Raw genomic sequence first — 24815 nt, 5'->3', positions numbered from 1 at the left:
TAGCATCTTATATATAATAAAGTGTAAAAAACTTATTGCGACAAATATTACCTCAGCCAAAGTTCAACCCAGGTTTCTCAATGTCTGGTTGGGTATGCTTAATTTTTTAACTACTGAGGATTGAGTAATATTTTTCACATTAACCGATATATATGGGTTATACATATAGAGTGTCCTATAACAATTAATTAATATTTCAGGGAATGCAAGAGGATGAAATTTTGAACTAAAAATTCCTTTGTTAATTTTAGCTCAAACCATTACTTACCGAATTATTAACGATTAAAGTTGATCGCAATCAGGTAGCACGCAGACTATGCACGCGGAGTATGCAGGAACATACCATGAGTACGCCATGAGACTCCTCATGGTTGCTATGCATTATCTCGATTGAAACTTATTCTAATTAATTGACAATTATTCTAATTTTTCAAATTAACGAATTAATAAATCAATAAATTAAATCTGAACCAAAATTGACAAAGGAACTTTTAGTTCAAAATTTCATCCTCGTTCGCTCCCTGAAATATTAATTAATTTTTAATTAATTGGGATACTCTGTATAGAACATACGCATTAACATGGTAGCATGCATACAAATATTTTCTTATATAAATATAATTATACCTATAGTAACTATATTCTTAATCTATTAAGTTGTAAGGTACAAAAATAATATCGGTTTTTGTCTTCAGCTTTAAATAATATTTCAGCTCGTAGCATACTTTATTGGCCGAAATAAAAACCCCAGTTCTGCAGGACTCAGTGTCTTTTTTCTAATTTCTCTCTGGGGACAGACATAACGGTTCGAAGTTCTTATTTTCTTCGGCCAACACTTTAGAACTCAGAGTTTAGAAGCAGTGCGGGAAAAATTCCATCGACCTCGCATGCTTGGTCAGTAAGATTTAAAGATTTAGAGTCAGTGCTAAAGAAACATCATCAACCCTGCAAATCCTGGTTGGAGGACCCCCACCGATGAGCATTTCAGTAAATCGTATATCTCTATTTTCTGGCCCCCTCCTCGCTTTTTCTTTCGGTAATTCATTTCAATATTTCATTTTGTCTCTTTTTATTATTCATTTATTTTTATTTTATTTTTTTCTTTTCTTTCTTTCTTTCTCCTTTTTGCCCCCCTATGTACAAGAAAATAAAAACATTGCAATCCGTTCACACTATAATTTCAATCTGTTACCTTTGCCTCACGGTAATTGCTTGCTCCCTGTCATCATCCGAGGAAAATCAGGCCGAACCCTCTCAAATCCACTCACCAAAACTTCTCTTTTTCCTTCTCTTTTTATTCCCTCGCTATCCTCTCCGTAACTTCTCCCTTCTGCTACACAATACTGCTACTTTCACACACTCAGACAATATAAATCCTTACGTTAACACATTTCAGAATAAAGAACCAAAGAATTATATTTTATACTTAAGAAAAATATATTACTAAATATTGGTTTTGTTATAGTACTATTAAATTAAATCCTCGTTTGTTAATTTGAAAAACCTCTCCTTGTATTTATTGTAAGCTCTCCCGCAATTCCACTTCGCCCTTCACTTGTCACTGGTCACTTGGATTAAGTTTCATGACCGAAAGCCGAAACATACGGACATACTGGCACATCTGGCGTTAAAGTGCACCCTCCCGACACACTGACCCAGTTTGGACCGTTTAAATTAAAAGTACGTCCGACTCGTGTATCCGTTCAGCGGAGCATGAGTTGAGGTTTCCACTTCGACCTCCGGCTCGTTAGGAGCCTTAGGACGAAGTGCTTCTCAATTTGCGTCGGTCCTTTCCCTCGGCTCGCTTGCGGTCCGGAGCCTGGATACGACCAAATCGGTCTTATAATTCAATGCCTGTTGCGTTCATCCCCTCAGCTCCATGCATGCGGAACTTGGACTAGCAGTCCTAACAGTTTAAGACAGAAAAACTGACATTATTTTTGTATCAATCTAGGTATATATTATATATTATCATATATATTGCATCTGTATCATAAAATTTATTTTCTACTTTGCATTACTCTTATTCTATCGCCGGCCCGTCGCATCCACTCTTGCATGTACCTTTCCACTTCAGCATTTGTAGTGTTTTTCGTTTTGATAACCGATTCTAGAAAAGGATGATAAAATAATGAAATGTATATGAACGAATAAAATGAATATAGATATAATATTGAATAATTGTCCAGGTATCCATTTATCTTTCTTCCTCTTCTTTTCTCCTGAAGAGAAAAAAAGCATATGTACACAAAATATCATTTCTTGCGAACTTATTTTGACGAATTAGCTGGCTGTTATTAAAACCTCGAATTCTTTGCAAAAAAAAGACTATATTGCACTAGATTGCACTGATTAAAATTTCGGTACCTCAAGCGGCTCAGATCTTCAGAGTCGGAAACCTTGGTATACACGCACGCACGCGCGCACGCACGCGCATACTTTATTACGAGAATACTTTATTGGATACAAATATAACGGTCTACACAACATAGCGTCTCCGAAAAAATTTGATTTAATTTTTTAGTAACACTTAATTTTATTAACCCTACTTTTCTCTTACAAATGAAAAAAAATTAAGCTTTATACGAAAGACATACCACGGCTCTCACCCGTGATACTCATGTTTGGCCCGATTTCCTTACCACGAGTCTCACACGATATTGTAAGCGAAAGGGTTAATTATATTTTATGGGAAGGAGATTCAGCTAATCTAGCCTAACCTGCAATTTCAACTTAAGCCTGCAGCACACGATGCTCGTTTTCCTGCTAGATTGCTAACTGAATTAGAATTTTGTCATCGTATTAGCTGTAATGTTGTCGGTGCTAGCATCACAGCTAGCAATCCAGCAGGAAAACAAGCATCGTGTGCTGCAGGCTTTATTGAAGGCAGCCATATTCCTGGTTGGAAATCGACGCATGTACACTAAAAATTGGAGACCACATAAAAAGTTCAGTGTCCATACTGTATGTACTTATACTTGTGACCACACCTTCTATTCCGCAATTCTATAATGCCCGCATCATACTACATTGGAGACTGAAGATTGCGAATTGAGGATTAGAATTCAGCCAATTAAAACGAACCGAATTAAAATTAAAACCTGATTGGTCGAATTCTAATCTTTAATTTGCAATCCTCAATCTCCAATGCGTAGTATCACACGGGTATTAGACCGGAATCAGACACTACGCATTGAAGAATGAGATTGAAAGATTGAAGTTTAACCAATCAGAACAAAAGAAGTCAAAATTTCTTTGTCTTTATTGGTGAAATTTCAATCTTTAATCTTTAATCTTTAATCTCAATCTTGAATGCAAAGTCTGATTCCGAGCTTATGCACCTTGTGATTTCATCCTGCGCATGCGTTGATCCGTATGCATTAATTTGACGTCGTATGTATGAAACTCTTTTCTCTTCTCTCAAGTTCTTTCCTATGACACGATCGCACCGGAAACAATCAGAAGTCTGTAATTCATGTAAACGCGAATGTGAACAATACCTACACATGATAAGTAAAACGTGTTTATATAGCATAATCAACAGTGTGTCGCGTTTCGGAGACAGGTATGACATATCTTTAAGTACATCATAAACATCGTGATAAAAGAATGATGGAAATCGCGACGCGCATTGAAAAAAATTCACGATAACATAACGAATACTATCTTTTAAAACTGACGTTTTCGAGAAAGATCAAACGGAGCATATTAGAATACGTATGTAGGCTCACGTATGTCGAGTCGTATCGGTTATAATTATAATCATTTTATTTACACGCCATGTACATTATCTTGTACAAAAACAATCTTGATGAAAATCGTTTAGGTTAGGTTTATCTTACAATAGAGGTTACAAGATGTTTCGACTGGTAGAGAAAGTTCGAAAATGCGAAAATGTGTATTCCTCGCAAAGGATATGGAGGATATGGAGATATGGCGGCGGATAAAATATAAATTAGATTATTAAGATTAAATTCGTAAGTCAGATAGAACGTACATATATATGAAATGTAATTCACAACCTTTTAAAAACACGAGTGGGAGATACGATTAGATACGATTGGTATGCTACAACGCATTATCTTTATAGTATACATATTTGTAATGTAAGAAATATTTTATTTCTGTAATAATGGCACAATTTGTGTTACTCAATTTTTTGTATAATAAAGAGTTATACATGTTCTGAAAACTATTTTGTATCATTTAATATACCAAATCAAGTACCTTCAACATTATCTTTGTTTTGACTTATTTAAATATTTTATATAAAATAAATGTTTTTATTTATCAATTTGACAGGGTATAGCATTTTTTGAAATTATATTAAGTGATACATATCAAGTTTATAAAATTACATTATTATAGATTTACATTATGTTATTCATTACAGAGTAATAAGATTGTTGAAAAATGAATGGAATTATTCCCGAAATGGAACAAATTATTAGTCAACTTGAGAGGGGTACAGTAGTAACTAAATTCTTTCCAAGAAAACGGCCGGAAAAAAAAACTTTGATGATAAGGAGAGAAACTAGACAAATTGTTTGGTCGAGGAGTGCGACTTTTAGACCTTTCGATGGTTCAGGTATGATCCTCTCTGCACAAAACTGTAGCATTTCAATTCTATTTATTTAATATTTTTGTAGGTATATATAAATTTATACATATACATAAATGTCTATAATAGAAATGGATAAATATTGTGATATTGCAAATATATCGCCTGTAATTGACACAAATGTGTATTTAAGAACAAAATTAATCAATTGTAAAATTTAATCAATAGAAATATATATATATATATTTAACGAAATTAATAATAATATATATATATATAATATATATATATATAACGAAAATTTTAAATTTTACAATTGATTATATTTTAATATTCTTATATAAGAATTAATATAGTATCGTATTATTCTGTGATATAAATAAAATGTCTGGATTGTGAAATGTGTAAAAAATACATCATTATCATGTATATATTGTTATGCATGATATCTATTAGAATAAGATCTACAAGGAATTGTAGATACTACATATTTATTGAATTATGCATGCATATCAATGATTGTTTAAATATTTATTTTAATTTATTAAATATTATTTATTTACAGTGGAAATAAGAGAGGTTAAAGAAGTTAGAATAGGAAAACAATCTAAAGACTTTGAAAAATGGCCTGAAGATGCTAAGAGAATTGAAAATTTAAGATGTTTTGTAATATATTATGGATCCGAATTTAGACTGAAAACTCTTTCGATATCTGGTAAATATGATATTCTTTGATTACTTTAAGTGTTGGTTACTTTTGCTAAAACATATTATTTATATCAGCTCTTAGTGAGAAAGAATGTGAACTATGGTTCAAAGGATTACGTCACTGGGTACAAGATACTATAAATGCACCATATCCATTACAAGTTGAAAGATGGCTTAGAAAAGAATTTTACGCGATGGAAAATTCTCGTGAAACGTAAGTTTCTTTTCTAATACAATTTATTCTTATATTTTACATATTTCTCTCTATATGATGATGGATGCAATTTATCTATAGATTATTTATCACTACTTTTTTTATATCAATATATAAAAAAATTATTAACTATTGTTTTCATGTTTATTATACCGACTGACAGGGTCACGTTGAAAGATGTAAAAGCATTTTTGCCTCGGGTTAATTGCAAAATTGCTACAAATAGACTCAGAGAATTGTTCCAAGAAGTAGATACGAGAAACCGAAATGAACTTGGTTTTGATGATTTTGTCATTCTGTACCATAAACTAATGTTTGATCAAAATGTGAGTAAATATTGTAGTATTCTTGTATATGAAAAGAGATCAGCGTCAGCACTTATCTGTGCACAAATTGTAATTGGTATAATATTTTTACAGAATCTCGTGGATTGGCATAAATTGTTGAATTATTCTAAAACTGGACAAACTATTACGCTCCAAGAATTCCAAAATTTTTTAGTAACTGAGCAACAAGACAAATTGGGGAATAATGAATTAGAAATATCGCGTTTCATTAGAGACTATTTACAAGATTCTCAAAGGGACATACAAGAGCCATACTTTACTTTTTCAGAATTTATAGACTTCTTATTTTCTAAGCATAACGACATATGGAATCAAAAATTCAACCAAGTTTCTCAAGATATGACTCGACCCCTTGCATATTATTGGATAGCATCATCGCATAACACGTATGTAACCTTTAAAGAAATGAAAATGCATGTGTTTTAACTACTCGGACTATATGTATGATTTTCTAGATACTTGATGGGAGATCAGATTAGCAGCGAAAGTAGCTGTCAGGCCTATGTCCGTGCGCTGAGAGCAGGATGCAGATGTATAGAGCTTGATTGTTGGGATGGTCCAGATGGAATGCCATTTATATTTCATGGACACACTCTCACCACCAAGATTAAATTTTTGGATGTTATTAAAACGATCAAGGAGCATGCTTTTGCTACATCTGAGTAAGTCTCAAAAAGAAAAGAGCAAAGATGAAAAGAAACAATCAAACTGATTATTTTTACATAGCTATTATTTTTCTATTGACACCTTTTATTTACGTAGGTATCCTGTGATTTTATCTATCGAGGATAATTGTACTTTGCCCCAACAACGTAAAATGGCAACGACTATGCAAGAAGTATTTGGTGACATGTTGTTAGTCCAACCTGTTGACAAGAATGAAACTTGTCTACCTTCACCATATGCATTACGTAGAAAAATTTTGTTAAAACACAAGAAACTTCCTGATGGTGTTGATGAATCCTCATTTCTTATTCGAAATGATGAAAGCAGACAAGAGATGGATCTTAGAAATACCGTAAAAAATGGAATTCTTTATCTGGAAGATCCAATTGATAGAGAATGGAATCCTCATTTTTTTGTATTGACACAACAAAAGTTATTTTATACAGACACATTTTCAAGAGCTCAGGAAACCGAACACGATGACGATGAGGAAAACGGCATTCGTAGATCATTAGATGTATGTACATTATATACATGTAAAAAAAATACAAAGTAGATTCATTATTAATTATGATTTATAATCAGTATTGGGTAAGTTAATATATATATTTTTAATAAATTAAGTTAAAGTTAATGGTTTATAAAATTATTGTAGTTAAGGTAAAAGTTGAATAAACAAAAGACTAACTCAGTTAAAGTTACTTTAAAATTAAATTAACTCAAGTTAAATAAAAAGTTAATTTTGAAAATCATTTTTATTAAAAATTAGAATATCTTAATTTAAAAAAAATTGGATTTCTTTAAATAATTTCTTAAAAATCAAACAATTACAATATAGATTATCAGATAAATTTAATATTTTATTTGTAAATTATATGAAATAAAGATATTTTTTGTACAATAAGAAACTGATTTTTAGTATTTTTACATAAATATTTTCATATTTATATTATAAAAGAAAAATAAAATGTTATTTTAAAAAATGTAAGTAATCTTGTATTTCTCTTTGTACTGGTCATGCTTGTTCTTTGAAAATTATGTAAAAAAGTTTTTATTCTTTATTACTCATCAGACGTAAAACAAGAATAGCATAACACAACAGCATTGATAGCATTTCCTAAATGCAGATCCAATCCATGTTCATTTTTTAGCATTACGTCGCATCCATCATACATCGTTAAACTTTTTTTGAAACGAATTCTCCAACGTTTAAGATTTTATAGCAAATAATATTGTATTAATTGCAAAATATAATATAGTATTTAGAGAGATAAAAAAACTAACTTAAACAAAAGTTAATAAATTAACATTTAAAAGTAATTAAATTAAGTTAAAAATTATTAACTTGTTCATATTTTATTTAACTTTTAATTTATTGACTAATTACTACCCAACCTTGTTTATAATAAATATAAATGTATGTTAAACATTATGTTAAAATAACTTGTATTTTAAAAAATTTTAAAAGGGCGCGCCAAATGATGAATTACACTTTGGAGAGAAATGGTTTCATGGAAAATTAGCAAGAGGAAGAGAAGAAGCTGAAGAATTATTACGACGTTATTCCTATCTTGGAGACGGTACTTTTCTAGTACGACAATGTGTTACATTTGTGGGCGATTATTGTTTATCATTTTGGCGTAAAGGAAAGGTGAACCATTGTCGTATTAAACTGAAGCAAGAAATGGGTCAAACGCAGTATTATCTTATTGACACCAATTGTTTTGACAGTCTGTACAGTTTAATTACTCATTATCGTAATCATCCACTTAGAAGTCAAGTAAGTGCAATATATTATAAAAAATACAATGTATTATCATGATAAAAATATTCTATATATATGTGGATTATTCAATAAGTCTGGTAAATCTTTATGAGTAACTTTGTTTGACATGACACCTGGAAAGTATCATTCTTCAAACTCTTCCAAGTCAAATTTCAACTAGAATAGATGCGTTGTTCACGTTTGGTAGTTGTTTAAAGAGAGCGAAAAATTAAGCAGTTATCATTTAAAGCGAGTGAACAATTTAGCAGTTGCCGCGTATAAAAATAAAAAAGGAAACGAATTCCATGCAAAATTAAGTGGACAAAGAATAAAGTGGACGAAGCCAAATCTGCAATTTTGCACGGAATCACTTTTATTTTTCCCTCTTTTCATTTTTGTACGCGGCAACTGCTAAATTTTTCATTCGCTTTAAATGTCAATTAAATGTAAACAACGCATCAATTTTAGCTGACATTTGGTCTGGAAGGGTTTAAAGAGTCATAATTTTCAAGTATCACGTCATCAAATGGATTGTTACACTATTTTATAAAGATTTACCAAACTTATCGAACGACCCTCGTACACATGTGCAAATGTACGTGTGTATACATCCTGAATCAGGAACAAAAGTATTTGTTTTGAAATAAGACCATGAAATACATGATTATTTTTTATGAATAGGAATTTCTAATCACATTACAAGAACCAGTGCCTCAACCAAACAAACATGAAGAGAAAGAATGGTGGCATCCCGAATGTACTCGAATCGCAGCAGAAGAAATGCTAAAGCGTATCCCTATAGATGGTGCATTTTTAGTAAGACCTAGTGAAAGAGAGAGTAATTGCTATGCAATTTCATTTAGGTATATTTCCTTAAAGCTTGTATGTTTTCTATATAACTGTAGATTTTATATAGTTAATTTACTTCTTGTACTAACACATGTAAATTATAATCTATTATTATAGAGCGGAAAAGAAGATAAAACACTGTAAAATAAAACTCGAAGGGAGGCTCTATACCACTGGAACCGTAGAATTTGAGAGTTTAGTTGAACTAGTCAATTATTACGAACGGCATCCATTGTTCAAAAAAATTAAATTAAGCCACCCTGTTAATCAAGATGTTATCAGAAGAATGGGTTTGGTATGTACATTTACTTTTGTTCGATTTTTATTCGTGTTTATATAACATGTAAATATATCAAACTGCTAAAAGATATGAAATATTGTAACATTCCTTTTCCTCTGTACTTAGGATAATGATGATGGATCTGTTTATGGCATCCCAGGTTATATGGATCCTACAAGTTTTACGTCAAAAGTAAGGTTTCCGAAATGATGTCGATAATTATCAAATTCATATTTACCAATTCTTATAATGTGATAAAAATATATATAGAAATATTTTTTCGTAGAAGTAGATATTAATCATAGATATGTATAATTCAACATATTAATATATCGAAAATTATTTTAAAGGTTACTGTTAAAGCTATTTACGATTATAAAGCTAAAAGAGACGATGAATTGACCTTAGTCAAACATGCTATAATTACTAACGTTAATCCACAAAGTGGAGGCTGGTGGAGAGGTGATTATGGTGGTAAAAAACAACATTGGTTTCCTGCTAATTATGTAGAACAAATTGATCAACAAGAATCTCAAGGAGACGTAAGTTTTGAATTTTATATTTAAGCATATGAATGGTCAGAAAAAACTGTAATGATAATATAAAACACATCATATCATATAATTAAGCCTGCGGCATACGATGCTTGTTTTCCTGCTGGATTGCTAGCTGAATTAAAATCTTGTTACCGTATTGGCTGCGATGCTGTCAGTGCCAGCATCACAGTCAATACGGTAGTAAGATTCTAATCCAGCCAGCAATCCAGCAGGAAAACAAGTCTCGTATGCCACAGGTTTTATTCAAAGTTTATGATATAGTGTATTGCATCTAACTTCAAAGAATAAATGTCTTATATATAATAAATACTATAAATTTGTTCTTTTTTTAGTCAGCGGATTCTATGATGCTTGGTAGCTTGCAAAAAGGTTCATTAGATATTATGGGTGCTGTAGTAGAATTAACAGTTGGGGAAAGACTAGGTTTGGAATGGATTTTAAGAATACAAAATCCTAGTATGTGTTCAGTATTTGAAGTCGCGACGCCTTCGAAAGATGCTGCGTTAGAATGGATGTCAAGTATCAAAGAGACTGCACAAAATGCAAGTGTTAGGGTAAATATATAATTTCCTTTATATAAAATTTAAATATTATTCAGCATCGTGTGCATTTTTTACTACTTTTATTAGGAAAGTCAACATAAAGAGATGGAAAGAGCATGGAGAATAGCCAAGGAAATGTCTAATCTTATAGTATATTGTAGATCAGTTGCATTTAACATAGAACGAATAAGAACTAAGGGATTTACGTTCAATGAAATGAGTAGTTTCCCTGAAACAAAGGCTGAAAAATTAATGTGTCAACAAGAAAATAAATTTTTTATAAAATATCATCAGGTAATAAATATCGAGAAATAAAGAGAATATGGATGGATTAAAATAATGAAATGCAAAAGTAGATATTTAGTAATATAAATTATTTTTCTTTATAGATTCAATTTAGTAGAGTTTATCCAAAGGGGCAACGAATCGATTCATCTAATTATAATCCTATACCAATGTGGAATTCTGGTTGTCAGATGGTAGCTTTGAACTATCAGACCGGAGATAAATCAATGCAATTGAATCAGGCTAAGTTTAAGGAGAATGGCAATTGTGGCTATTTATTGAAACCAGAATTCATGTTTAGACATGACTTTAATCCATACGACAAAAATACATTGTATGGAGTTGACTCACTCAAAATCAGCTTAAAAATTATTGGAGCAAGACATTTAATGAGATCGGGAAGAGGCACTGCCAGTCCATCCGTCGAAATCGAAATTATAGGCGCAGATTTTGACTCTGGAACAAAATTAACAACAAGGACGATACGTAAATATCTATATTTCAAATTATAATTTCATCAAACACTACATTAACTAAACATAATTCTTCAATTTATAGAGGATAATGGATTTAATCCAATGTGGAATGAAATATGTGAATTTGAAGTATTCAATCCATATTTTGCTCTTATACGATTTTTAGTACAAGACGAAGATATGTTTGGCGACAGCAATTTCATAGGACAAGCTACTTATCCTGTAGGTATTTAATTGTTATTTATAAAAACATTTACCGAATAAGGGAGACAGTTCCGATGACATATGTTGTCAAGATCATGACCCCTGAGTGATCATCAGGTTTTAGCTCGTCATTTATTAAAAATTTATTAACAAAAAAAGTTTGAAAAATGATATCTCTTTTCTACTATATAAAACAGAAATTTTCTGCTTTAAAATATATTTTACAACTTTCCATGCGAAGCGACTCTCACCTTCCCCCTGCCAAGGGGCACATGACTTTCCATATCTCGCCAAGTTGCTTCGCGTGGAAAGTCATAGTCAAAGATATCCCTTGGCAAGGGGAGAGGTAGAGTGGAAGTCGTGTGCATCTGAAGCAGGGAGAGGAGCTGGGGTGAAAATCGTTTCACGCGAAAAGTTATTACGTAAACAAGGAAGGATATAGAATAGTTTTTAATATTGTATATAGCAGAAATATAAAAACATTCCCTGCTTTAACAACGCAAATTCTCTACTCTAAAAACACAAAAATTATATAAGAAATTATATAAGAAAATATTTTGCTAAAAATATATTGTTAAAGCAGAGAATTTGTTTCATCAGAGCACAGTTGTATTCAAAAGTTAGACTTTATTGATAAACTTTTTTGTTAATAACTTTTTAACGAGTGACGGCTAAAACCTGGTGAAGGTCACTCAGGATCATGACCTTGACAACATATGTCTCCCTATTCGGCATGATACCCAAACATTTATGTTTAACGTTATTTAGAACATTCTTACTTAAAATCTTTGTTTCCTATTCAAATTTCATTTTATTCAGGTACGCTGTTTAAGAATGGGATATAGAAGTGTTCCATTAAAAAACATATATAGCGAAGATCTTGAGCTTGCTTCCTTATTAGTACACATCAATATTACAACTCCATCGGTATTGAGATATTTCATCCAAAGTTATTTATTATATTGATATTTAAATTAAAATTTATATGATTTGTTTTTATATTTTAATAAAATTTTTTGTCTCTTATAGGTACATAATATGTAAAATAAAACAACCAAGATTAAACCTGTGTTATAGAATATTAAATATGCAAGCTAGTAAAACTAGTAAATTAGTATATGAAATAAGGTATTTATAAAGTATATGACAGTAGATATTTATCTTAGATAAATTCTGTTGTATGTGTACTAATATATTATCTGTTTATTTTAGATGATATAAATCTACAAATCATCGTAAGTGAAACGTATATATTGCGCTAGTACATAATAATATAAAACTAACATATGTTTTAGATCAGACTATATCACATATCGTTAAAAGACTGTATATATTTATGTTGCATTATGACAAATTAGACAACATAATTGCAACAATATGTTAAAAGTATTTCTGTAATTACAATATGAAACAAAGGTAAATGAATAAATATTCTCTTATTGAGAAGAACAGGGGGGAAGAATTAAAATTTAGAATAATTAAAAAGACTCAGGAAAGAGAAATAATATACTACATAGGTTTTATTGCTATGACATATAGACACTGTCAGACATTATTCAAGTTGTAACATATTTTATTATATATACAGGGTGTAATTTTTTGCTAAGCGCTTTTGTGTAGATAGAGTGGGTTAAACTGAGTCGAAAAATCCTCTACCATTTTGCAATTTTCGCAGTTAACAAGATATTAGGGCTCCTGAGTAGTCATCACAATTATATTAAATCATAACGTGAGAAATAACATGTTAATTTTTATTACGTCATTTGACGTAATAAACGTAATAACGTTTAAAGCATGAAATTGCTTTAAACATTTGTAAAAATAGACGAGAACTATGCTTGTCCCCCCTGACAATCAATAAATAATCATAAAAAGTAAAAATGGACGTGTAAAATAAGCTGCGTGTGCGCATTAAATAAAAGCACTTCATACCTTTTATCACTTTTTACGATTATTTATTGACTGTCAAGAAAAATAAGTAATAGTTTTCGTCCATTTTTACAAATGTTTTAAAATAATCTCATCATTTTGTTTTATTCAAATTGTCTTTATTTATAAATGGCACGTAATAAAAATTAACATATCATTTTTCGCTTCTAATGTTACAATTCAATATGACTGTGATAACTACTCAGGAGCCTTAATTACTAAAAATTGCCGAATATTGGTCTTCAATAATTTTTTTATCAAATACTATCAACTTTCCAAAAACCTGCAACAGGCAAAAATTTATTTTCTTCTCATAGAACTCTAAGAATTTTTTCAGAACTTGTTATGAACTTTTTAGTGCTGTATTTTCTTATTGGCAATTATTTTTACTAACGTGAGAAAATACGGTATTAAAAAATTCTGAAAAAATTCTCAGAATTTTATAAGAAAAACATGAACAATTTTTGTCTCTCGCTGTTTTTCTAAAGTTGATAAGTATTTGAGTAAAAAATTATTGAAAACCAATATTTAGCGATTTTTAATAATTAATATCTTGTTAACTATTGCGAAAATTGCTAAATGATAGAGGACTTTTCAACTCAGTTTAGTCCACTCTATCTACACAAGAGCGCTTGGCAACAAATTTTGCTACACCCTGCGTATACAGGATGTTCCATTTTAAAACTTGAAATACGAAGCGCCTTACCGGTCCGAGTGATAAGAAGTTGAACTACTATATAATATACACTCATTTAAATTAAATTAATTTTCAGAAATAATAATTGCGCGCCGATAGATTATTGGATATTTACACAATCAATCTGAAACAAATAATTTCTTCAAAATTTCCCGAATCTTAAAAAACTGTAATAAACTTATTGCGAAAAATATTGCCTCAGTAGTCTAAAGGTTTAGAACGCTCGCATGAAATGCAAGAGATCCGGGTTCGACTCCTGGTCGATTTCAAGTTTTAATATAAACGGTCTCGTTTCCAATCATATTGTTCCACTTTAAATAACGACCTCAAATTTCTCTTGAACAGTATATTTTAGAGAAAAATGTTTCAGACAAAAGTTTTGTAACTTCGAGAGGAACATAAGATGATACCATTGATTAGACCTTGGGTGGCATTGTCAAGGTGAGGACAAAGTCACTTTAAATTTTTTAAATAAAACTACCCATTTTTCATTATATATTCTTGTAGCTTACCTTGAGAGCTTTCCAAAACACTATAATTAAGTTCATTTTCATTAAGTACTTCTCGAGTTATAAGGTTTGCAAGTTATACCACCGCCGGCATTAGCATTACTCAAGATGTCCGATGGCTAAAACCTCTTGAATATTGTTCAGAATCATGATCTGGACAACATTACCGACGGTACTGTAACTTTTAAGCCTCATAACTCGCAAAGTACTGAAAAAATATTTTATTATAGTGTTTTGAAAAGTTCTTAAGCTGCAAGAATATATAATGAAAAATAAAAGATTCCGTTTAAAAAATTCGAAGTGACCTTGCTCTGACCTTGACAACGCTACTCAAGGTCAAACCAATGATATCATCTTATGTCCCCCTCGAAGTCATAAAACTTTTGCTTGAAACATTCTTCTCTAAAATGAACTATTCAAGAGAAATTTGTCGTAATTTAAAATAGGATACCCTGCGTGCGTGCGTGCGTGCGTGCGTGCGTTACATTTTTTAACAGTTTATGCTCTTAAACCATTGTGTGGCAGTAGGAAGTATAGTTCTCATATTTTTCTTTTTCATTTTTACAATTGTTTTAAGAAACCAGTTATGATTTCACTTTTTTTTGATACATTAATACTTTATATGTTTTTATGATCTTTATACTCGATTGTTCATTTTTCTTTAATTATTTATAAAGAAATAATTTTGAAAAAAATAGTAATTTTTACGAAAACTATGGTTTCTTAAAAAATATTTCAGATAAAAATTTCAAAATTTTATTAAATATTTTTTTTTAATTTGTATATGCTGCTAGATTTCTTTATAAAAAAATTACGTGTGTGAAGATAAAAATTACACTATGTTACATATTTCTTGTAATAAAAGGTCGTTCTATAGTAAATAAGATGCACTGAATACAAATGACTCCAAAAAGTGTCTATCACTAAAGTTTTCGAGAAAGAAAGGGTTAAAACCTTCTCTTAAAATCATATTTTTAATCATTTTCATAACGCATGAACTAGATAATATTGTTAAGGCTATCACGGATTTTCTTCAGAAATGCCATAGGATTTTATCATCATGTCGTAATCTATTGCTAATGCCACGTTTCATGAAATTTGCAATTCACTTCATCAGGATTAAGAGTGCTGATACTGAATATCAATGCACTACTCGCCCTGATGAAGTGAATGGCAAGGTTCATGAAACGTTGGCATTAGCAAGAAATTACAGTAACTAAACTAGATATTTCAGCAGTTTTGACAAATTCTGGTTGACTTTGAAATTTAGATATTTATGTTAACAATCTGAAAACCCTTTGTATATCTGATTTATATTTATTTAGACTTACACTAATTACCTCTATATGGCAGTCATATTGGATTTGTACTATTTAGCATTTTTGAAATCTGGGCAAAAGTTTATATTAAGGAACCCCCCATCCCCTCTCTTCCAATAACTTGACCTTGATATTTTGTCAAGGTCGTGATCCTGAGTGATCTTTAGTAGGTTTTAACGATCGCTCGTTATTCGTTAAAAAGTTATTAACAATAAAAAATTGGTAATTATTTAAAAAATTAATAACGCAAATATTTTAATTTCCCTATGACTCTTCAAATAAAATCGAGAAATTGAGCAAATGAGAGTATAACGCAGTTGTTGGAGCGTGATCAAATAATGATGTTAATTAGTGCAGAAAATTGATTGCATGTATTTCATTAAAAACTAACATTTCAACTCTTTTTAGAGTCATCATCAGTGTTAATACAATTCTTCAAAAATATGAGACATCACCTATGCATCAATAGCAATCATTAAAGAATTGAAAGATCCTAAGTGAGGTGTATGAATTTTGTTGCAATCTTATACAATTCATTTCTGGAACGAATGTGAAAAGGTACCGTGAAATTGATAAATTATAAATACTAATGAAAATATGTGGCTTACCATTTGATGCTGAGAGATGTGATTACAGGAACAAATAATTATAAGAATAAAGTCCAAGAATTGCAATAACCACACATTATAAAAGATATATATAAATAGTCAGAGTATAAGATAATACTCTGCTCCTAGTAGGCTGCTGGAAAAGTTTCTGCAATCTAGTACTTCCAATGGCGCCAACGTTCTGCTACTATCATATCCGTAAAATTAGACATTTTTAACCTATAATTCAATTGACAGTTTGTACCCAAGTCAATTAGTTTTGTTTGCACAGTATTTTAAAAGAAGTTATTTTGTAAGAAAATGGAAATTTCCCGTGAAAATTTTCGGGCAACAATTTTTTACAATTACAAATGTAATCTAACTCCGAAACAATGCATCGATCGACTTCATTTGGCTTTTGGGGATGAAGCACCATCCAATAGAACTGTTTATAATTGGTTTGCCGAATTCTAGCGTGGACCTTTCTTAGTGATGAATTCCGTGAAGGTCGTCCATCCACGTCTGTTGTTGCCACTAATGTTGATGCTGTGCGTGAAATGATTGAGCGAGACCGACATATAACATACCGCGAGATTCAGGCATCCTTAGGCATTGACATGAAAGCAATACATACGATTTTGCATGATCACTTGAGCGTACGGAAACTTTGCAGTCGTTGGATCCCACACAATTTCACCGAAGCTCAAAAACAGGGCTCGTGTTAAATGGAACAAAAAAATGCTCAAGAAATTCAACCGAGATCGGTCAAATTTGGTCTACAATATCGTTACTGGGGACGAAACATGGATCTATTTGTATGAGCCCGAAAGTAAACAACAATCCACTGTTTGGGTATTTCAAAATGAATCGAAACAAACAAAATTTGTTCGTTCACGCAGTGCTGCCAAGCAAATGATTGTTTATTTCTTCGGTTATACCGGACATGTGACAACCGTGGCTTTAGAGGATCGAAAGACTGTAAATACTGATTGGTATACAACAATTTGTTTGCCAGAAGTCATAAATGAATTGCGTAGAACAAACCGAAATTGTCGCATCATCCTTCATCATGACAACGCCAGCTGTCACACAGCACGTCAAACCGTTGATTTTTTATCCAATAATAATGTCGAATTGATGACTCATTGTCCGTATTCACCTGATTTATCACCTAATGACTTCTTTTTGTTTCCAAAAATTAAAAATAAGATGCATGGTGAGCGATTTGAGTCGCCTGAAGCAGCTGTTAAAACATTTCGTACACTGATTTCTGAGGTTACAGCCTTAGAGTGGAAAAATGCTTCGAAAATTGACTCAAGCGTATGCAAAAATGTATCGATCTTAAAGGCGAATACTTCAAAAAACAACAAAGCCATTTATCAAATTTTACATGTTTTTTTTCATATTGTTTGCAGACTTTTCTAGCAACCTACGTATTAATTAGTCAAGACACGGCAGAGTTAAGATTGACGATATTATTTGAAAGTGTGTCGCAGATACATACATATATTGTCATGGTTTACAAGCATAAAGTGAAGCGTTAAAATAATAAATTATTTATAATCTGTTTAAAATCGAAATATAAGCGTGATGTAAAAATTCTGTGTCAGACTGTAGGTTAATTATTTTGCATTTATACATGTAACATCTCAGATACCAATCTTCTTTCTAAATAACATTCACGGTCTAAAATTTTGACGTTTTCCCAATCGAAATCGTGATTAAATGAAAGTCTATGATCCGTAATGGCCGATGTAGCATCAGTGGAATTGTTAATTTGTCGACGATGTTCATGAATTTTCGTTTTTAATTTTCTGCAGGTTTGTCCTACGTATGTCGCGTTGTAATTTTTGCACTCTATTTTATATACTACATTCTTATTTGACTCTTTCGGGAGAATATCTTTGTGAACTTTCACAAAACTTCCAAGTTTATTTAAACTGAGAAATGCCAGTTTCATGTTCAAATTGCTAGTAATACTCCTGAATTTATCCGAGATCGATTGAATATACAGTAATATGAACTAAGAAGTACGTTCTTGTTCTGGTGGCGAGTATTAGTATTGTTTAGTAGTATTGTGCTTTGGATTATTTATGAAATAACGCTTTTAATCTTAGATTTATCGTCTCAAAAATAAAATCAGGAGTAATCATTCTCCAATAAAGTGTTTATTATAAATTTAAGGTTTTTGTCATGGTATCTGGGGTGTGACAATAAAAAACATGGTAATTATTTCCCCACTTTGCATGAAAAGTCGAATGACTCTGAGCAGGGAGAGATATGAGATGGATTGACTAAGTACAACTTTCCACGTGAAGCGAGGTCCGCCTTCCTCTCTGCCAAGGGGTAGGACTTTCCACGCGAAACGAGATCCACCCCATCTCCCCCTCCCCTCTGTCTAGAAGTGCACAACTTTCCATATTAAGCGAGGTCTATATTAGTCATTACATCCCTCCCCATCCCTGCCTAGAAGGTCGTGTTCCTCTAAGTAAGAAGGGAGGCGGGGTAGGCCTCGCTTTGCGTGGAAAGTCTTGGCCCACTGCCCCTAGGCAGGAGAAGACACAAATTTTCTGCTTAAAAAACATAAAAATTATACTTAAAAAATGTTTCTTCTTTATGCAAAAAATTTATTTTAATACAGAGAATTTTTGTTTAATGTATAGTAGAAAAGAGATGTTAATTTCTTAAATTTATTTTGTTAATAAATCTGTTAAATCTTTAACGGATAACAATCGATGGCTAAAACATGTTGAAGATCACTCATAGAAATCTGTTTAGAAAAATATGCCACACAAAAGGATTAAAATAATGTATCGATTTGTTTTAAAAAAAAATAGCTCTACATATTATATGACTGAACAATTTTTCTTTGTAAAAATTAAGTTTGTTAAATTATTATATTTTATATTTGTAATATTAATATAATTGCTTTTATTTGGAACGAAAGGAATATAGTTGTTGATTATGCGATAAAAAAAATATCTAATTAAATAAAAAAGAAAAATGTAATAAATATAGCACAAGACACTATAATTAGTAGTATCAAACATATCATTACATGGATATTAACATGGTTGCATTAACATGGAATACAGAAATAGCACATAATACATACCTATTTCCATATTGACAATACATGTAATAATAATGAACAAAATAATATTGTATGTATGTACGTTTGCATACAATGTGATTGTCAAAATCAGAGCATAAATTTATTAGAGATAATATGCGCACGCGGGACACACACGCGCGCGCGCACGCAATGGGCAATTAATAATTGTATTCTATAGAAAGTATAATTACATTTTCTAGATGAGAAAATGCACAAAACTTTTATCCTTTATAGTCAAAAATACATAAGATGATGAAAGGAATTCATGAAAAAAGTCTCTAGTATGTATATTTAACTCTAATATTCTATCGTTTATTGTAGAATCGGTGAACGACGCTCAAATAAATTAGATTTATAAATCAGACATATTTTTCAATACAGAATACTTTTAGTATTATCCTATAGATCTTTGGTCTTCCTCAATAATTATGTACATAGTTATTATACAATATGCATTATATATACCTCTATTTTACTATTTACTATCTATCATTTATTATCTTTCCAGTTATAACATGCTCTAGATATATCACTACATTATAATTCTCTTATCTATATCTTGATTGTGTTGTATACTAGAATTGTTTAGAATGTTACAACACTTCAATCATTGTAATTTTAAATACCTATATGCGTTTGTAAGTCAGAATTGGAAAGTGTACGTCCGTTATCTGTCTTTGTATAATGATTCACGAATGATGCACAATTTAGACACACTGTGAAAAAAGAAAAGAGCAACAATACATTCTAAAGAAAATTCTATATAGTAAATTTTGCTTCGTTACAAATATGATTAGATGAAATATCAATCGAAGAATTTTACAGAGTAGTATAGACGTGAATCATAAGTAATCTTTAAAAAGGCTAAAGTGTGCGTGTGTGCGTAGATGTTATATTTATGCAGCATACATACATGTTATGTCGCAGAATATAAGAAATATCAAATAAATTTCTATATGCATTTATTTCATGTATTTTACATATGAAAGATCTAACATTAGAGTTATAAAGACAAAAATAGTAATAACATAATTGAAATATATGTATTCTAAGTTACATATATATAACTGTAGACAGGTCCCCTTAGAAAGTGCTCTTAAGATACTCGTCAAATAGGAATACGGAAAGCGATGCATCACGCTCTTCGAGCATATTTTTGAGGTCATTTGAATAACCTGCTAGCCGTCTCACACGTTCGGACAATGAGTCCATGAAATGTTCCTCGATATAATGAGCAACAGCCGCATCCTGTTTAGCATGATGCTGTGATTGAGTGTGAATGCGTAACGCTTCTTCGGCAAGTTGCTTCTGACTGTCAAGTGCTTTAGCCAGACTATTCAATTCAGTTAATTCTAATACTTTGCTATCCTTGATCTATGAATAAATGATGATAATATTGATAAAATCTTTTCGTAAGTGGAAGATGAACTGAAAAAAATAGATTATACTCACAGGTTTCTTAGAACGTGGAAGCTGATTGAGATCCATTCTGCCACCACGATGTGCAATATATTTGATCAAGTCTATCGCTTCTTCCCACGATTTATCTGAAAGTTTGCGGTAAAGTCCCTTAAATCCTTCTCGATTAGCTTCGTAGTTTCCGAAATGTGTAGACATCAGAAGAAATTCAAAACTTGTTTCAATATTAGCATTTACATATGCTTGCAGCTCAGCCTGAAGAGTATCGATAGCTCCGTATTTGGCATTACAGTTTGATATTAATCCACCATCTAGAACCATCGAGATAAGAACATATTTTTTATCGAGATTACAAAAGATATATCTTAATGATATAATAATAATAAAAGAAAATTGAAGATTAGATACTAGAATTAAATAAATGACGCAATTGATCAATGCAGCAAAATATAACACTCTGAAAGGTAATGTTAATATTTCTATTTATTCTGAAATAATTTCATGCCAACAAACATCCACGTACTTTTAGGATTGGTGCTACAGGCGCTTTCAATGTCAGTATAACAGTATTCTCCAGAAACGGCTAGGAAAAGAAGAGACAATACTCCGAAGAACAACATCTTTGCTGAAATTTAATAGATTATAAAAATAAATACTTTTTCTAGATGTAGTATACATATACACGTGCATGGAATATAGTATATTATTCGAAAACATTAAAAACGACAAGAATTGAAGAATTGAAGAATTGAACAAAAACTGTTGACAATAACACGAGTGCTGACGATAATCATGTCCTTGCGTTGTTTTGAAGAAATAGAAACATTATTTACTCAAGTAATGGATACAAAAGAGAATCGAAGTTGAATTCGATCGAGCGTTGGGAGATTGTTTGTGACTCGTGATAAGAATAGACAAGAATATTTTCACAACACGTTTCTCTCTCTCTCTCTCTCTCTCTCTCTTTCCCGGAGAGGACACACGTGCCGTGCGAGTGCTCGTGACGTACTTCGCGACGCAGCACAATGTAGACCAATAGTGCGCAATACGTTTACGATGTATAGTACGATCAAGCAAGTGCAATCCGCGAGAGAAAGAATCAAGAGTGGAAAAGCGCAGCGAGTCCTTTTTGAAAAGTATACGAAAAGTCTCTTAGTATACGCAGAATACGTACGTGCAGAAGATTGATGGAGCAAAGCTTGAATGATGTCTCGAATCTACCTTTTTCGCAGCGAACGGTAAGCAACGTTCGATGAGAAGAAACGTGAATACTCTCGCTTCGACGTTCCTTCGACAATGAACGTTGCCCAGCGCAGAGATGGGAGTTTTCACTCTGGGTAGCAGCAATGAGTCAGCTGACGAAGGGGGGGGCGAGGGAAGGAGAGGCAGCACGGCGCAAGCGCAGGCGTCGCGCGAGAGAGCTAGCGGGACCTGCGGGACAGGAAACGGTAGATGAAAGCCAATGAAAGCAGTAGATTTCAACGCCTTCGTTATCGTCGTCGTTGCCGTTCGTCCACGTTTGTCCGTCGTACTCGTAGTTATCCCCGCTCCCCGCCTGTGGCCTAAGGTTAAAGTGCGAATGTCCCGCGTTAATCGAATGATCGCAGTCATTGTTGTAAGGTAATCGATGACATCCAGACGCGTTTAGTCGTCGTCGCTGCGCTTTCTTACCTAACTTCGACGAAGGCAGCCTTCTATACCAGTGCGTATAAAGGTTGCTTCTGAACGAGGTGAACGATCCGCCGCGCGTCCTGTCGCCAGACTTCGCCAGACCTCGGCAGACCACGCCAGACGGAAGAGATTCTTTCCTGAGAACTTGGCAACTCTTTCGAAGATTCTAATCTCTTTGTTGCATCATGATGACGAGGCTGCTCTACGTCTTTTTCATCCTAGCCTGTATCAATGGCACCTTTGGAGACGGGCTCAAGTGTAAGTTACAATCGACATGCGTAGTTTCTCTCCCTCCTCTCCTCTCATCTCATCTCTTTTCCAGCATCGCTCCTCGTGACCTCGTCGTTCGATCCTTCCTTTATCCCGGTTGTCTCTCCCACTTTCTCCGATGTAAAAAAAAATTAATTTCATCATTCAATGCGAGCATCGTCTTCCGTATCTTGAAACGAAATGATAAAAATTAAATAAAGTGAGCGAATTCACTAGAGAGATATTGATTAATGGAAATATTCTAGCAAATTCACTCACTTTTTGTAATTTTCACTTTATTTCGAAATATAGTACATAATCGATTCCTTAGTACCAAAATACGACGAGGAGTGCTTTGCGCGCCTCGTGAAACATGGAGTGACTCCGCGTGAAAAGTAGTAAGCATGTGAATGCAATAGTTTGTTTTGATTGAGCAATGTGACCTTTGGAAGAGAGTTGTGTTTAAGCTCTTTCTCCATTGGCCTGCTCATGTCCCCGTCCTACTAATATAAGATTATCTGTAATCTCGGTTAAGCTTACTGTTTTTCCTTTTCTAAAATTCTTCCATTTTGTTGCCAAACTTGACTCACTCTGATGAAACAAACAGTTTTCATTGTCCATTATTGCCTTCTATCCTTCCAAGATAACTACCTATATTTGTGAAAAAGAAAAAAGTAATATTATGTATACAATTGTTTGCCTTTGTAAATATTTCATGAAATAAATACGCATATTGTGCTTATTACATAAAACTTTGAAAGAGATTTCAACTACTTGGTTCTATATCTATAATACGTGGACATAATTGATTTTCAATTTTACAGTTTTGTAAATCGTATCAAGAATACAGTCTTTGTTTCTTCTTTCTCATTCTCTGTGTATAGAGTATTATACAATTGACTAGAGAAACAATGAAATATCTATGTTGTGTATATCCAAACTAAACTAAATATATAATATTAGATTACACATTTCAATGTAGCATTCACAAAATCGTCTTACCATAGGCGCGTCAACATAGATATACGATTTTTAGTCTAAACTTTTTTAAATGAATTATAGAATTGAAGTAGAGAATAGAATATTTCTCAAGTTAGCGACAAGGAAAGGCATTTTATCTTTGTGACACATGTATTATTTTATCCACATGATTTTATCAAATCTTGTTTTTATGACCCGATTCAGTATCACCAGTATTATCGCTTTACATATCAATATATGTATAAATGATGATAAAACTAGAGTCGTTAGAGAAAATCAGTTGCAGGAAATCGACAGAGCTATTATCAGCACATGATAAAGAGAGCTGTATAGTCAGTGTTGGTACGCAGTTGCCTCAGCTGTGGTCTCTCGTGATATCTATGCGATTCAACGATAATGAAAATTTCTATTTAAATATGTACATGTTAATTTACATATGTACATTTGAAAATACGAAGAGGGAGATCTTTTCATTTCGTCAACAGAAAAATTTAATTCAAAAATTAATCTTATTGTGGAAAAGATTTTTTTTCATTTATAATTATGAAAAATTAATCATTACCAAGTAATAATTACTTATCAACGTATGTCGCGTCTATACTTATCTCTTCTACAGTAAATCAATTCACTTCATCATTGACTTGACTTTGTTTTGTACAAAGCCTTTGATAATAAGTCGCGATGGGGTGTATACATACTGATTTCAAAGTCCATTTCAATTTATATTACTCATCCACTGACATGTCTATGTATCTATGCTACGTGTGATGCAAGTCCATTATGATAAATGATGATTCGATTCTGATTCATTTGCATATATTTTGTAAAATAGATTTAATTCTATTACAATACACAAACAATTTTAATTTACTAATATTATATATC

At 32.0% G+C, this 24815-nt stretch overlaps 3 protein-coding genes and 1 long non-coding RNA gene across 10 annotated transcripts in view; 2 read left to right on the top strand and 2 right to left on the bottom strand.

Annotated features, from left to right (window-relative positions):
* Window positions 1-1124: 1124 nt before the first annotated feature.
* LOC108756537 lies at window positions 1125-2967 on the bottom strand. 4 transcript variants are annotated; one of them, XR_001939839.1, is made up of 3 exons: window positions 2721-2967; window positions 2022-2110; window positions 1125-1906 (listed from the first exon to the last, which is right to left on the bottom strand). It is a non-coding gene; the product is annotated as an uncharacterized LOC108756537 (long non-coding RNA). The 4 variants fall into 4 exon arrangements; XR_001939837.1 differs by lacking the exon at window positions 2721-2967 and adding an exon at window positions 2598-2712; XR_001939840.1 differs by lacking the exon at window positions 2721-2967 and adding an exon at window positions 2610-2712.
* Window positions 2968-3422: 455 nt separating this feature from the next.
* On the top strand, window positions 3423-13039 carry LOC108756555 (1-phosphatidylinositol 4,5-bisphosphate phosphodiesterase gamma-1). 3 transcript variants are annotated; one of them, XM_018500446.1, is made up of 21 exons: window positions 3581-3717; window positions 3827-4106; window positions 4394-4588; window positions 5127-5276; window positions 5345-5483; window positions 5647-5809; window positions 5903-6216; window positions 6286-6492; window positions 6593-7013; window positions 7965-8276; window positions 8943-9124; window positions 9228-9405; window positions 9517-9582; window positions 9741-9932; window positions 10280-10501; window positions 10577-10783; window positions 10879-11260; window positions 11333-11472; window positions 12274-12381; window positions 12484-12582; window positions 12667-13039. In XM_018500446.1, the coding sequence occupies exons 3-20, from the start codon at window positions 4414-4416 to the stop codon at window positions 12496-12498; spliced, it is 3573 nt and encodes a 1190-aa protein (XP_018355948.1). In that variant the 5' UTR covers window positions 3581-3717; window positions 3827-4106; window positions 4394-4413; the 3' UTR covers window positions 12499-12582; window positions 12667-13039. The 3 variants fall into 3 exon arrangements, with proteins under 3 accessions (XP_018355946.1, XP_018355948.1, XP_018355947.1); XM_018500444.1 differs by lacking the exons at window positions 3581-3717; window positions 3827-4106 and adding an exon at window positions 3423-3565; XM_018500445.1 differs by having other exon boundaries at window positions 3581-4106.
* Window positions 13040-13714: 675 nt separating this feature from the next.
* The window catches only part of LOC108756558 (ferritin subunit), a 12782-nt gene continuing 1681 nt past the window's right edge, over window positions 13715-24815 (top strand). Inside the window, exons 1-2 of the mRNA XM_018500450.1 lie at window positions 13715-13725; window positions 22843-22958. Of these exons, the coding sequence (XP_018355952.1) occupies window positions 22886-22958 (73 nt within the window). The 5' untranslated portion in view covers window positions 13715-13725; window positions 22843-22885. The remainder of the gene's footprint in view (window positions 13726-22842; window positions 22959-24815) is intronic.
* LOC108756559 (ferritin heavy polypeptide-like 17) lies at window positions 20556-22376 on the bottom strand. Of its 2 annotated transcripts, none has more exons than XM_018500451.1 (4): window positions 22204-22376; window positions 21553-21654; window positions 21063-21340; window positions 20556-20984 (listed from the first exon to the last, which is right to left on the bottom strand). In XM_018500451.1, exons 2-4 carry the CDS (start codon window positions 21647-21649, stop codon window positions 20694-20696), a joined length of 666 nt encoding a protein of 221 aa, XP_018355953.1. In that variant the 5' UTR covers window positions 21650-21654; window positions 22204-22376; the 3' UTR covers window positions 20556-20693. The 2 variants fall into 2 exon arrangements, with proteins under 2 accessions (XP_018355953.1, XP_018355954.1); XM_018500452.1 differs by lacking the exon at window positions 22204-22376 and adding an exon at window positions 21863-21887.

Source organism: Trachymyrmex septentrionalis, unplaced genomic scaffold (genome assembly GCF_001594115.1).
Source record: "Trachymyrmex septentrionalis isolate Tsep2-gDNA-1 unplaced genomic scaffold, Tsep1.0 scaffold128, whole genome shotgun sequence".
In the NCBI taxonomy this organism is placed as follows: domain Eukaryota; kingdom Metazoa; phylum Arthropoda; class Insecta; order Hymenoptera; family Formicidae; genus Trachymyrmex; species Trachymyrmex septentrionalis.
The sequence above is the reverse complement of the archived record's forward strand: the minus strand, read 5'-3'. Positions and strand labels throughout refer to the sequence as shown.

Excerpts from the sequence above, each read along its gene's own strand:
- LOC108756555 (XM_018500444.1), top strand. The coding sequence starts at position 4,414 with ATGAATGGAATTATTCCCGAAATGGAACAAATTATTAGTCAACTTGAG. Across the intron at positions 9,125-9,227 it reads TGCTATGCAATTTCATTTAG|AGCGGAAAAGAAGATAAAAC; the intron begins GTATATTTCCTT and ends CTATTATTATAG. Across the intron at positions 11,261-11,332 it reads ATTAACAACAAGGACGATAC|AGGATAATGGATTTAATCCA; the intron begins GTAAATATCTAT and ends TTCAATTTATAG.
- LOC108756559 (XM_018500451.1), bottom strand. The coding sequence starts at position 21,649 with ATGTTGTTCTTCGGAGTATTGTCTCTTCTTTTCCTAGCCGTTTCTGGA. Across the intron at positions 21,341-21,552 it reads CTGTAGCACCAATCCTAAAA|ATGGTGGATTAATATCAAAC; the intron begins GTACGTGGATGT and ends CGATGGTTCTAG. Across the intron at positions 20,985-21,062 it reads TTCCACGTTCTAAGAAACCT|ATCAAGGATAGCAAAGTATT; the intron begins GTGAGTATAATC and ends ATTTATTCATAG.